The sequence below is a fragment of the Mobula birostris genome, chromosome 14 (assembly GCF_030028105.1).
Source record: "Mobula birostris isolate sMobBir1 chromosome 14, sMobBir1.hap1, whole genome shotgun sequence".
Classification (NCBI taxonomy): Eukaryota; Metazoa; Chordata; class Chondrichthyes; order Myliobatiformes; family Myliobatidae; genus Mobula; species Mobula birostris.
In genome coordinates this window covers 36,167,299-36,179,826 of record NC_092383.1, presented here as the reverse complement: position 1 = coordinate 36,179,826, position 12,528 = coordinate 36,167,299, and the positions used below count along the sequence as shown (strand labels likewise).

General features: G+C 46.4%; 1 protein-coding gene across 1 annotated transcript in view; it reads right to left on the bottom strand.

Moving 5' to 3' along the window:
- Positions 1–339: 339 nt before the first annotated feature.
- The window catches only part of aldh1a3 (aldehyde dehydrogenase 1 family, member A3), a 124,917-nt gene continuing 112,728 nt past the window's right edge, over positions 340–12,528 (bottom strand). The window contains exon 13 of the mRNA XM_072277726.1: positions 340–1,032. Coding sequence (XP_072133827.1) covers positions 960–1,032 — 73 coding nt within the window. The 3' untranslated portion in view covers positions 340–959. The remainder of the gene's footprint in view (positions 1,033–12,528) is intronic.

Here is a 12,528-nt window from a genome sequence, read left to right as displayed (position 1 = left end):
GTGTTACATGAATATGAAACTTATTTGTAGAAAAGCATTTTAACATTCCCTGATTAGCTAGATGAAGAAAGGAACATCTTTGTTGTGTTGAATGATCTTTCTTTACTCCTCAATCCCTTTATCAGTGCAGGTACATCGAGAGTTTCTTGTACTCGTGTTATAATGCTATAATTGAATAGTAATTTCAATGTAGAAAGGAAATTCTTGTACTTCAAGCAATATAACGAAACATGGCTACAGAATTGATCAATTAAACACACATCAACACACAAGGCATTTTCTGCTGGAAAATGTGATGTTTCAAAATTTATTACTTGCAATTGAAGCAAAATGACCAGCATAGAGCCAAATAACAATTTTATTGATGGGTTAAACCCAACATATTCACTCCAACATTGAGATGTAGAAGGGTTTGGGTACATTTGTTTCTTTGTTTAAGAATTATATGTTAAAAAAATTATCTTTCAAAGTTGCAGACCTGATACTGAGCTTTGCCCATTGGGAATCTGGGAAACATATAGACTGCAATTATTTTTTTGCCCCTCTGGGAAGTTTTTTGAAGTGCTGTTCTGCAGTAAAGGCAGGTTGTTGATTAGTTATGGGTAAGCAGATTAGCTCTGATGGCAAATCTCCCAGTGAATGATACCCAGTGTGAAACTGAGAGGTTCCCCTGTGATGGTGCATTTGCCAATAACCAGTGTCGTATATATGAAGAAAATAGACAGTCTCCTTCAGTATCTGGGTACAGTTACTGTAAATTGCTAATATCTGATTAAATCTACAAGTTCTGAAGGAAATAAAAAAATATTTTCTTTGTGCAAAGTCAGGATTTTTTTTAAGAATTTAAGCATTTTGCTCAGTTATAAAACATGATTTTCTCTGTGTCCTTTTGTTTCTTTCACTTTCAGCTTTTCTTCAGACTTCTTCTGGAACCATTTCACTGTTTATCGCACTTCAGTTTATTGGCATTTCTGTGAGATTTTGATGGTGACGGTTTTCACTTCTGTGTACTCGCTCAGGCCATATTCACCCCTGTAGTGCACAACACAGCAAATGTCAATGCCAGCCAGGCATCATCTTAAAGAATCTCAACAAAATTTGTTACTGTGAAACCCAGAACCAATTTGAAATCTGTAGCAGTGAAATTCTTTATGCCCGTCACCAGCTCTGGAAGTGGGGGGGGGGGGGGGCGCGATATAGTTTAGCACAACGCTTTACCCTACAAGTGACCCGTGTTCAGTTCCCGCCACTGCCTGTAGAGAGTTTGTATGTTCTGTCCGTGACTGCGCGGATTTCCTTCGCGTGCTTCAATGTCCAAAGATGTACCAGTTGGTAGGTTAATTGGCAATTGTGAGTTGTCCTGCGATTAGGCTAGGATTAAATCGGGGGATTGCTGGGTGACACGGAGGCAGGGATTAAATCGGGATTGCTGGGTGACACGGAGGCTGGGATTAAATTGGGATTTGTGGGTGACACAGAGGCTGGGATTAAATCGGGGGATTGCTGGGTGACATGGAGGCTGGGATTAAATCGGGGGATTGCTGGGTGACACGGAGGCTGGGATTAAATTGGGGGATTGCTGGGTGACATGGAGGCTGGGATTAAATCGGGGGATTGCTGGGTGACATGGAGGCTGGGATTAAATTGGGGGATTGCTGGGTGACACGGAGGCTGGGATTAAATCGGGGGATTGCTGGGTGACACGGAGGCAGGATTAAATCGGGATTGCTGGGTGACACGGAGGCTGGGATTAAATCGGGATTTGTGTGTGACACAGAGGCTGGGATTAAATCAGGGGATTGCTGTGTGACACGGAAACTGGGTTTAAATCAGGATTGTTGGGTGACACAGAGGCTGTGATTAATTCGCGGGATTGCTGGGTGACACGGAGGCTGGGATTAAATCGGGATTGCTGGGTGACACGGAGGCTGGGATTAAATCGGGATTGCTGGGTGACACGGAGGCTGGGATTAAATCGGGATTGCTGGGTGACACGGAGGCTAGGATTAAATCGGGATTGCTGGGTGACACAGAGGCTGGGATTAAATTGGGATTATTCGGTGACACGTAGACTGGGATTAAATCGGGATTGCTGGGTGACACGGAGGCTGGGATTAAATCAGGATTACTGGGTGACATGGAGGCAGGGATTAAATTGGGGGATTGCTGGGTGACATGGAGGCTGGGATTAAATTGGGGGATTGCTGGGTGACACGGAGGCTGGGATTAAATCGGGGGATTGCTGGGTGACACGGAGGCAGGATTAAATCGGGATTGCTGGGTGACACGGAGGCTGGGATTAAATCGGGATTTGTGTGTGACACAGAGGCTGGGATTAAATCAGGGGATTGCTGTGTGACACGGAAACTGGGTTTAAATCAGGATTGTTGGGTGACACAGAGGCTGTGATTAATTCGCGGGATTGCTGGGTGACACGGAGGCTGGGATTAAATCGGGATTGCTGGGTGACACGGAGGCTGGGATTAAATCGGGATTGCTGTGTGACACAGAGGCTGGGATTAAATCGGGATTGCTGGGTGACACGGAGGCTGGGATTAAATCGGGATTGCTGGGTGACACGGAGGCTAGGATTAAATCGGGATTGCTGGGTGACACAGAGGCTGGGATTAAATCGGGATTATTCGGTGACACGTAGACTGGGATTAAATCGGGATTGCTGGGTGACACGGAGGCTGGGATTAAATCGGGATTGCTGGGTGACATGGAGGCTGGGATTAAATCCGGATTGCTGGATGGCACGGAGGCTGGGAGTAAATCGGGGGATTGCTGGGTGACACGAAGGCTGGGATTAAATCGGGATTGTTGGATGACACAGAGGCTGGGATTAAATCGGGATTGTTGGGTGGTGAGGAGGCTGGGATTAAATCGGGATTGCTGGGCGGTGAGGAGGCTGGGATTAAATCGGGATTGCTGGGTGGTGAGGAGGCTGGGATTAAATCAGGGGAATTGCTGGGTGACACAGAGGCTGGGATTAAATCGGGGAATTGCTGGGTGACACGGAGGCTGGGATTAAATCGGTGGATTGCTGGGTGACACGGAGGCTGGGACTAAATCGGTGGATTGCTGGGTGACACGGAAACTGGGATTAAATCAGGAGATGGCTGGGTGACACGGAAACTGGGATTAAATCGGGATTGTTGGGTGACACGGAGGCTGGGATTAAATCGGGGGATTGCTGGGCGGCGCATTTCAAAGGCCAGGAAGGGCCTATTCCACACCATATCTCAATAAATAAATAAATGATTTTCAGAATCATTTGAATGGTTCCACCACCTTCTGTTCTTGGTATCTAAATCCATAATTCCTTATTTCCTTTCATTATGTATGGCTTCAATGAGTAAACCAGCTGCACACTATTTGCCCATTTAACCCTGTCCCCTGCCCCTCCAACTCACCCCTAAACTTTACAGAATACATCCAGAAAGAAGCAGCACTGTGTTCTAGAAGGACAAACTCACTTGCTGGAGATTTCTCAGCTGCTGATCAGCAGTTTGTAAAATTAACACTGATTTTAAAAAATGCCAAAGCAACACACACAAAATGCTGGAGGAACTCAGCAGGCCAGGCAGCATCTATGGGAAAGAGTACAGCCAACGTTTTGAGCCGAGATCCTCGCAGCTCCCTTTAGCTGTGAGCCTGATGATCAAAAGGAAGGAGGTGACAATGGCTACTGAAGGTTAACCTAGCATATAACCATTTACAGGTGGCTAATACTGAGGCCAATATTCACATTGGAACATTGAATTATTCTGTATATTATCAATTCATTCATTGTGTGCCATGTTGTATGACGTTGGCGATCATGGACTTTCCATGACCCTGAATGTCCTTGACAAATTTTCCTACAGAAGTGGTTTGCTGTTGCTTTCTTCTGGGCAGTGCGTCTTTACAAGATGGGTGACCCCAGCCTTTATCAATACTCTTTAGAGATTGTCTGCCTGGCGTTGGTGGTCACATAATCAGGATTTGTGATCTGCACCAGCTGCTCATCCGACCATCCACCACCTTCGTGTGACCCTGATTGAAGAGGCGCTAAGCAGGTGCTAAACCTCACCCAAGGGTGACCTGCAGGCTAGCAGATGGAAGGAGTGTCTTACACCTCCTTTGGTAGAGACCTACTCCACCCTGCCACAATTGTATTATCAATAGATATCACTTTTTCCTACTGCTTCTGTCAGACAGCTGCAGAAACATATGAGCAAATTCTTTGCACAGGACGTCATTCTCAGCTAAAGAGCAAGCTTTTAAAAATTTGTGGTAAAATAATAGGCTAAAATATATTTGAACGTTAATTTGGTTCACTAATTATTGGTGTCAAAGATCAGGCACACCTCTGTAAATTTGTGAGTACCCTGCTTAATAATGGTATAGCCAAGGAGCAGTAAAGTTCAACTCCAACTGTTGCTGAGTCATCAACCGCCTCCACTTCACCACCCCTCTCTCCTGTTCCAACCTCATTCCCTCTGAACGCACTGCCCTCCACTCTCTCCGCACTAATCCCAACCTCTCCATCAAACCCACAGACAAAGGTGGTGCCGTAGTAGCCTGGCGGACGGACCTCTACCTCACTAAGGCCAAACGGCAGTTCTCTGACACCTCCTCTTACTTACCCCTGGAACAGGACCCAACCAAAAAACATCAAACCATTGTCTCCCGTACCATCACCGCCCTTATCAACTCCGGAGACCTTCCATCCTCAGCTGCTAAACTCATTATTCCCACACCCCTTACCGCTCAGTTTTACCTCCTCCCCAAGATACACAAGCCTGACAGTCCCAGTTTCTGCCTGCTCCTGTCCCACCGAACTTGTATCTGCCTACCTGGACTCCATTTTGTCACCCATAGTTCAGTCCCTCCCCATCTACATCCGGGATACATCCCATGCCCTCCACCTCTTCAATAACTTCCAATTCCCCGGTCCCGACCATTTCATTTTCACTATGGATGTCCAATCCTTATACACCTCCATTCCCCATCAAGAAGGCCTCAAAGCCCTCCGCTACTTTCTGGACAATAGACCTCACCAGTTCCCCACCACCACTACCTTCCTCCAGTTGGCGGAACTGGTTCTCACACTTAATAACTTCTCTTTTGGCTCTTCCCACTTTCTTCAGGCTAAGGGTATAGCTATGGGCACTCGCATGGGCCCCAGCTACGCCTGCCTCTTTGTTGGTTATGTGGAACAGTCTGTGCTCCAAACCTATTCTGGTACTGCTCCCCAACTTTTCCTTCGATACATTGACGACTACATTGGTGCTGCTTCCTGCACCCATGCTGAGCTCGTCAATTTCATCGATTTTGCTTCAAACTTCCACCCAGCCCTCAAATTCACTTGGTCTATCTCGGACACTTCTCTCCCCTTTCTCGATCTCTCGGTCTCCACCTCTGGAGCCAGACTGTCCACTGACATCTTCTACAAGCCCACTAACTCTCATAACTACCTCGACTATACCTCTTCCCGCCCTGCCACATGCAAAAATGCCATTCCCTATTCCCAGTTCCTCTGTCTCCGCTGCATCTGCTCCCAGGATGAGACTTTCCGTTCCAGGACATCTCAAATGTCCTCTTTCTTTAAGGATCGTGGTTTCCCTTCTACCGTCATCAATGAAGCCCTCACCCGCATCTCCTCCATTTCCCACACTTCGGCCCTCACCCCATCCTCCCGCCACCACAACAGGGACAGAGTTCCCCTTGTCCTCACCTACCACCCCACCAGCTTCCGGATCCAGCACATTATCCTCCGCAACTTCCGCCACCTTCAACAGGAACCCACCACTAAGCACATCTTTCCCTCTCCGCTTTCCACAGGGATCGGTCCCTCTGCAACTCCCTGATCCACACGTCACTCCCCACTGATCTCCCACCTGGCACTTATCCCTGTAAGCGTAAGTGCTACACCTGTCCCTACACCTCCTCTCTTGCCACCATTCAGGGCCCCAAACAGTCCATCCAGGTGAGGCAACACTTCACTTGTGAGTCTGTGAGGGTCCTCTATTGCATCCGATGCTCCCGGTGCGGCCTCCTCTACATCGGTGAAACCCAACACAGATTGGGGGACCGCTTCGTCGAGCACCTCTGCTCCGTCCACCACAATAGACAGGATCTCCCGGTAGCCACCCACTTCAACTCTGCTTCACATTCCCTTTCGGATATGACCATACATGGCCTCCTCTCCTGCCATGATGAGGCTAAACTCAGATTGGAAGAGCAACACCTCATATACCGTCTAGGTAGTCTCCAGACCCTTGGTATGACATAGAATTCTCCAACTTCCGGTAATTCCTTCCCCCTCCCTTCCCCTGTCCCTATTTCACTCTGCCCCCTCCCCCAGCTGCCTATCACCTCCCTCATGGTTCCGCCTCCTTCTACGACCCATTATGCTTTCCCCTATTCCTTCTTCACCTTTCCTGCCTATCACCTCCCTGCTTCCCCTCCCTCACCCCTTTATCTTTCCCCTTACTGGTTTTTCACCTGGAACCTACCAGCCTTCTCCTTCCTACCCTCCCCCCACCTTCTTTATAGGGCCTCTGCCCCTTCCCTCTTCAGTCCTGACGAAGGGTTCCAGCCCGAAACATTGACTGATCATTTCCCCGGATGCTGCCCGGCCTGCTGAGTTCCTCCAGCGTGTTGTGAGTGTAGCAGTAATCTTCACAATGCAAAGCAACTGATGCATTTAGGTTTCACTGGTTTAATTATATGTACCAACAAAAAAATAAGGTCGAATTTCTTAATTCAGCTCAATCCAAATGAGACTGGTACAGACACAGAATCACACTGGATTACTGCCTGTTGATTAACTAAAAGGAACTGGCTATTCAATGTTTAAAGGTGAACTGTATTGTAAGATAAAGGCAGTGATAGGATCATGCAGAAGGTCTTTTTTGTGCTCTGGGGGTGGTGGGTGGGAGGGTAAACAGGGATAGCTTTCACCTTGGTCCTTCACAGATTGTCTCTGCAGGAGAATGACTGCAAGGTGCAAGCTTCTGTGTCAAATCTCAGAGGAATACTTGGTGCTTTCTGGCTGCTGTTCAAAATTACGGATCCCTAACTGTTATTCTGTAAAGCATTGAGTTTATTTAGAATTTGTATGACATCACAAGGTCAACAGAGGTAAGTAAGTTTTCAGTGGTGCAAGAAACTAAGTGAAACACAGAGGCAAAAGGAGAATGCTCTGTTAAAATATTCAGCCAAAGATCTTTGAGGTACTGTGTGCCTTGTGCCCTGGGTTTGTGCAGTGCTTGGCCTCTTGGCTCTGGCCTGTGTTTACAAAACACCATTGAAGCACAATCTCTCAATGGACAGCAAGGCAGATTTTTGTTTTGGGCACTGTAAAGAGTATTTTTAAAACACTGAACTGTGGTGATCTGAAAGTTGCTGCTCGAACAGATGATGAAAGAAAGTTCAACAATAAATATCAAAACAGAATTCACAAAACGTTTTTTTTGTTTGAGTGTTTTGAGAGCCCCTGACGAGCTTGCCACATATCTTTCCCCTGTTAATTAATTTTCTCAGAAGTAGCTGTTAAGGCAGAAAAACAGATGGTGAGACTTCAGTACCAAAGGCAGTGGGGCAGGAAAATTACACAGAGTGTATGTTGGGACAACGCCCTACAATGAAAACTGCAGCACTGTTTAAAGGTGGGGCTGGGGGGGGGTGGTGGGGGCGAATGGTTACAGAAATTAAAACCGGAGATGCTACCAAATGATGAAGTTTAGATTGATACTTACTCTGTCTGGCAAAAGGCAGTCCTTGACAAAAAGGAATTAAGATTGACTCACGGGCCATCTTTCCAGTAAGTGAGTTGCAAAAGCTTTAGCAGTTGGAGCAGATCCCCAACCTTGAACTCTGGAGTTGACCCAACAGTTCCTTGCTGGCCGGGAAATGAAATCTTGTTCTAGTGGGATTTCCACTTACCACATTGACTGAACATAATACGGCACAGAACAGGAACAGGGCCCTTGGCCTTGGTACCAACCACACCAAAGTTGAATCTACCTTCCTGCACATTGCCTATATTCCTATGTGTCGATGTGTGTGTCTCAACATTGCTATAGTAACTGCTTCTACCATCTGTCCTGACAGCACATTCTAGGCATCTACCGCTCTCTGTAAAAAAAAATGCCTCATACATCTTCTTTAAACTTTAGTCCGCTCACCTTAAATCTGTGCGCTCTAGGCGTTCAGCAGTTTTGGAGAAATCCAGCTCATCCCATTCCAGACCTGAACTACATCCATTCTATTTCAGGAATGGAGCTGGTCTAGTGCAAGTCCTGCGCAATGCACACAAGACATTCATTATTCCCAGCTGCATTGCTTCTCCTCCCGGAGAAAGGGGGCATGATGCTTATGGCTGGGAAGAACAATTTACTGACCCAATCTTTTCAATAATCATTTGATGACATCTCTGTATTTAATTTATGCAGACCCTACTTAATACCGTGCTCCAGCTTTCGTTGTTGGGCATTATCCTAGAGTATGCGAGACCATAAGCAAGAATTAGGCCATTTGGCCCATCAAGTCTGTTCTGCCAACTTGACTGATTTATTTTCCTTCTCAACCCCTTTCTCCTGCCTTCTCCCTCTAATATTTGATGTCAATACTGATCAAGAACCTATCACCCTTTGCTTTAAATATACCTAATGACTTGGCCTCCTCCATAGAAGTACGTGGCAATAAATTCCACAAATTCACCACCATCTACCGAAAGAAATTCCTCCTCATCTCTGTTCTGAAGGAACATCCATCTGTTCTGAAGTTGTGCCTTCTGGCCCTAGACTCTCCCAGTTTTATAAACATCCTCTCCATGTCCAATCTATCCAGGCCTTTCAATATTCAATGAGATCACCCCTTCTTCTTCTGAACTCCAGCAAGTACAGTCCCAAAGCCATGGCAAGTGTTTCATGCATTAACCCTTTCATTCCTAGGATCATTCTTGTGAACCCTTTCCAGGGCTAGCACAAACTTTCTTAAATATGGGTCCCAGAACAGCTCATAATACTCCAAACTCGGTCTGACCAATGCCTTATGAAGTCTCAACATTTCATCCTTGCTTTTATATTCTCATCCTTTTGAAATGAATGTTAACATTGCATTTGCCTTCCTTACTATTGACTCAAGCCGCAAGTTAATCTTTAGACTTCTTTTCCGGGGTGGAAATGGATATTACCAGGAGATATGATTTTAAGGCGATGGGAGGAAAGTCTACAGGGGATATCAGAGCTAAGTTTCTTACACAGAGAGTCTTGAATGTGTGGAACGCCCTGCCAGGGATAGTGGTGGAGGCAGATACATTAGGGGCATTTAAGAAACTCTTGGGTAGGCATATGCATAGAAAAATGGATGTCTATGTAGGAGGGAAGGGTTAGATTGATTTTAGAGTAGGTTAAAAGGTCAGCACAACACTGTGGGCCGAAGGGCCTGTACTGTGCTGTAGTTGTTCTATGTTCTATTCCAGGGCCCAAGCAAGAACCTGTCAACTTTTGCTTTAAACATAGCCAGTGACTTGTCCTCCTTCATAGCAGTCTGTGGCGATGAATTCTACACATTCACCACCATCTGGCTAAAGAAATCCCTCCTCACCTCTGTTCTAAATGGTGTCCAGGGCCCGGTCACCTTCAGCTACTTTGTGAGTGCCGTGGTGTGTTTGTTCCCTTGGGTGCAGTGGGCAGTTAAATTGCCACTCCCCAAACTCTGAAGCTTCCCATGTCCAGAAGCAGTATGATCACCAGTAAGGCTGACAGAGGGCAAGCATATTTTTGCCTTTAGACAGTAGCCATCTCCTTTTTCCAGCAGTGGCTTTAGCAATGACAGATCCCTCACTGTCGGTATTCAGCCTGGCAACAGCAGACTGATCCATGGTAGGTTTCACCTCCACAGTGTCAGTGTTGAGACTGAAGTGAAGATTCTACTGAGTGGTCAGAGCATGAAACGCACTCAGGCACGTCTTTCGCCCGTACTCTGACACGTAAAATAACATCTGCAAAAGGCGGCAATGAAGGTCAAGAAACACAACAGCCTTCAGCATGTTGAGGCCCTATACAAGGTACAGGTTCCTCAGCCCCAAGGACTTCAGCCCATACTTGGCAGTGAAGGAACTACATATAGGGAGTCAACCAATGGACACTTTGCAAAGTGCGTTATTATGGGAACCCACCAACTGATTCCACTTCACTGGCTCCCAGCTTAAGCCAAAGGAGAGTTGCAACCAGTAGGTAGCTTGGGAAGTTATACATCACAACAAGCATAAGAACATAAGAAATAGAAGCAGGAGTAGGCCATCTGGCCCATCGAGCCTGCTCTGCCATTCAATAAGACCATGGCTGATCTGGCCATGGACTCATCTCCGCCTACCTGCCTTTTCACCATAACCCTTAATTCCCCCACTATGCAAAAATTTATCCATCCTTGTCTTAAAATATATTTACTGAGGTAGACTCTACTGCTTCATTGGGCAGAGAATTCCACAGCATATGTTTTCTAACAATCTTTAGAGCCCTGTATGGATTAATTGGGCTGTATTCCCTGGAGTTCAGGAGAATGGGGGGGGAGGATCTCATAGAAACATTCCGAATGTTAAAAGGCCTGAACAGATTAGACATGGCAAAGTTATTTCCCATGGTAGGGGATTCTAGGACTAGAGGGCATGACTTCAGGATTGAAGGACGTCCTTTTAGAACTGAGATGTGGAGAAATTACTTTAGTCTGAGGGTGGTAAATCTGTGGAATTTGTTGCCACGAGCAGCTGTGGAGGCCAAGTCATTGGGTGTATTTAAGGCAGAGGTAGATAGGTTCTTGATTAGCCAGGGCATCAAAGGGTATGGGGTGAAAGCAGGGGACTGGGGATAACTGGAAGAATTGGATCAGCCCATGATTGAATGGCAGAGCAGACTCAATGGGCCGAGAGGCCTACTGCCCCTATATCTTATGGTCTTCAGGGTCTACGACCTGTTCCTGTAATTGCAATCGCATGCCAGCCACCTCCATCACAATCATTGGCCTCATCCCGTTCCACCAACAGGGCAGACCCAACGGAGGGTCAGAACAGGAGTTTACAGGTAAGAGCGAGTTCTCAACATTGACTTCAAATCCCATGAAGTCTTGTTACATGATACTTGGTCCCAAGCTGCCTCCTCATTACCACCTCCTGTCTCCCTCAGCTGGTGAACCATGTTGAACGAAACTTGGGAGAAGCACTGAAAGGAGCAGGGACATGGAATTCTCTCTAGTTGGGAACTTCAATGTCTATCATTCAGAGTGACCAGGTGGCATCACCACAGACCGAGTTGACTGAGCCTGGTATGATTTTAATGCCAAAGTGGGTCTATGGACCTACACAAGCAATAAATGTATTTGACTTCATCCACAACAATATGTGAGTTCATGTCCCAGAATGTCCCTCATTCCACCTTTACTGTGAAGTGTTGTGGAAGGGTATGACGGGGGGCAGCCTTGATGCTCCTCGTGGTGAGATGCCATCCGGGTGAACCTGCAACACAGAACTACTGTACATACTGTAGGTGCAGCATACACAGATACCTGTAAATTAGTACTGAGGCTGTGTAGTTCTGCCTTGTCTATTCATGAAGAGTGGTGGAAAATTAAACCCGTAATGGGTGGACCATCCCCCTGCTCAGCGATCATGGGCCACGGCAGGGAACGGTAAGGAAAATGCTTCCAGATAGTGCTAAACAGATGGCCATACCTCAGTCTCTTCCGAGCTCTCCATGTTACAGGAGAATGTCTCCAGCCAATTTGATTCACTTAATGTGATATCAGGAAATGGCTGTCAGTACCGGTTACAATTATGGGACTGAAAACCCACACACTCCAGAACCAGCTGTGTTTCTAACCAGGCTGCTCCTGTACAGTTGCAACACCAACATCTGCCTGACAAAGTGGAAAGCAGTCCACTATTTTGTCTTCACAAACAACAGGCCAGATCCAGTCATCTGAGTGTCACTAAGTAAAAATTCCCATAATAACCTGCAAAGTGAAAGGCAAAGTTTTGTTTTTATCTGGCACTGTCTCACAATAACCTGCTCACCAATGCAAGTTTGAGTTTCCGCAGTCTTTATCCAGATGTGGAACTGGAGTGACTACCTGTGACATTAAGGCAGCATTCAAGTAGATGTGGTACTAAGATAACCCGGGAGTCTCAAAGGGAAAGCTCTCCAATTGTGGAGTCAAACACATCACATAAGGGAAGATGGCTGTGGTTTCTGGGAATCCATCATCCAGTCCAGGACCTCATCGCAGTAGGAGTTTGTACGTACTCCCTGTGACCACGTGGGTTTCCTCCGGGTGCTCCGGTTTCCTCCCACAGATCAAGGACCTACCGGTTGGTAGGTTAATTGTTCTTTGTAAATTATCCCGTGATTAGGCTAGGGTTAAATTGGGGATTGCTGGCCAGTGCAGCTTGAAGTGCCAGGAAGGCCTATTCTGCACTGTATCTCAATCAATAGATAGATACATAAATAAGCCAGTAAGTAAATAAATAAATAATCAATC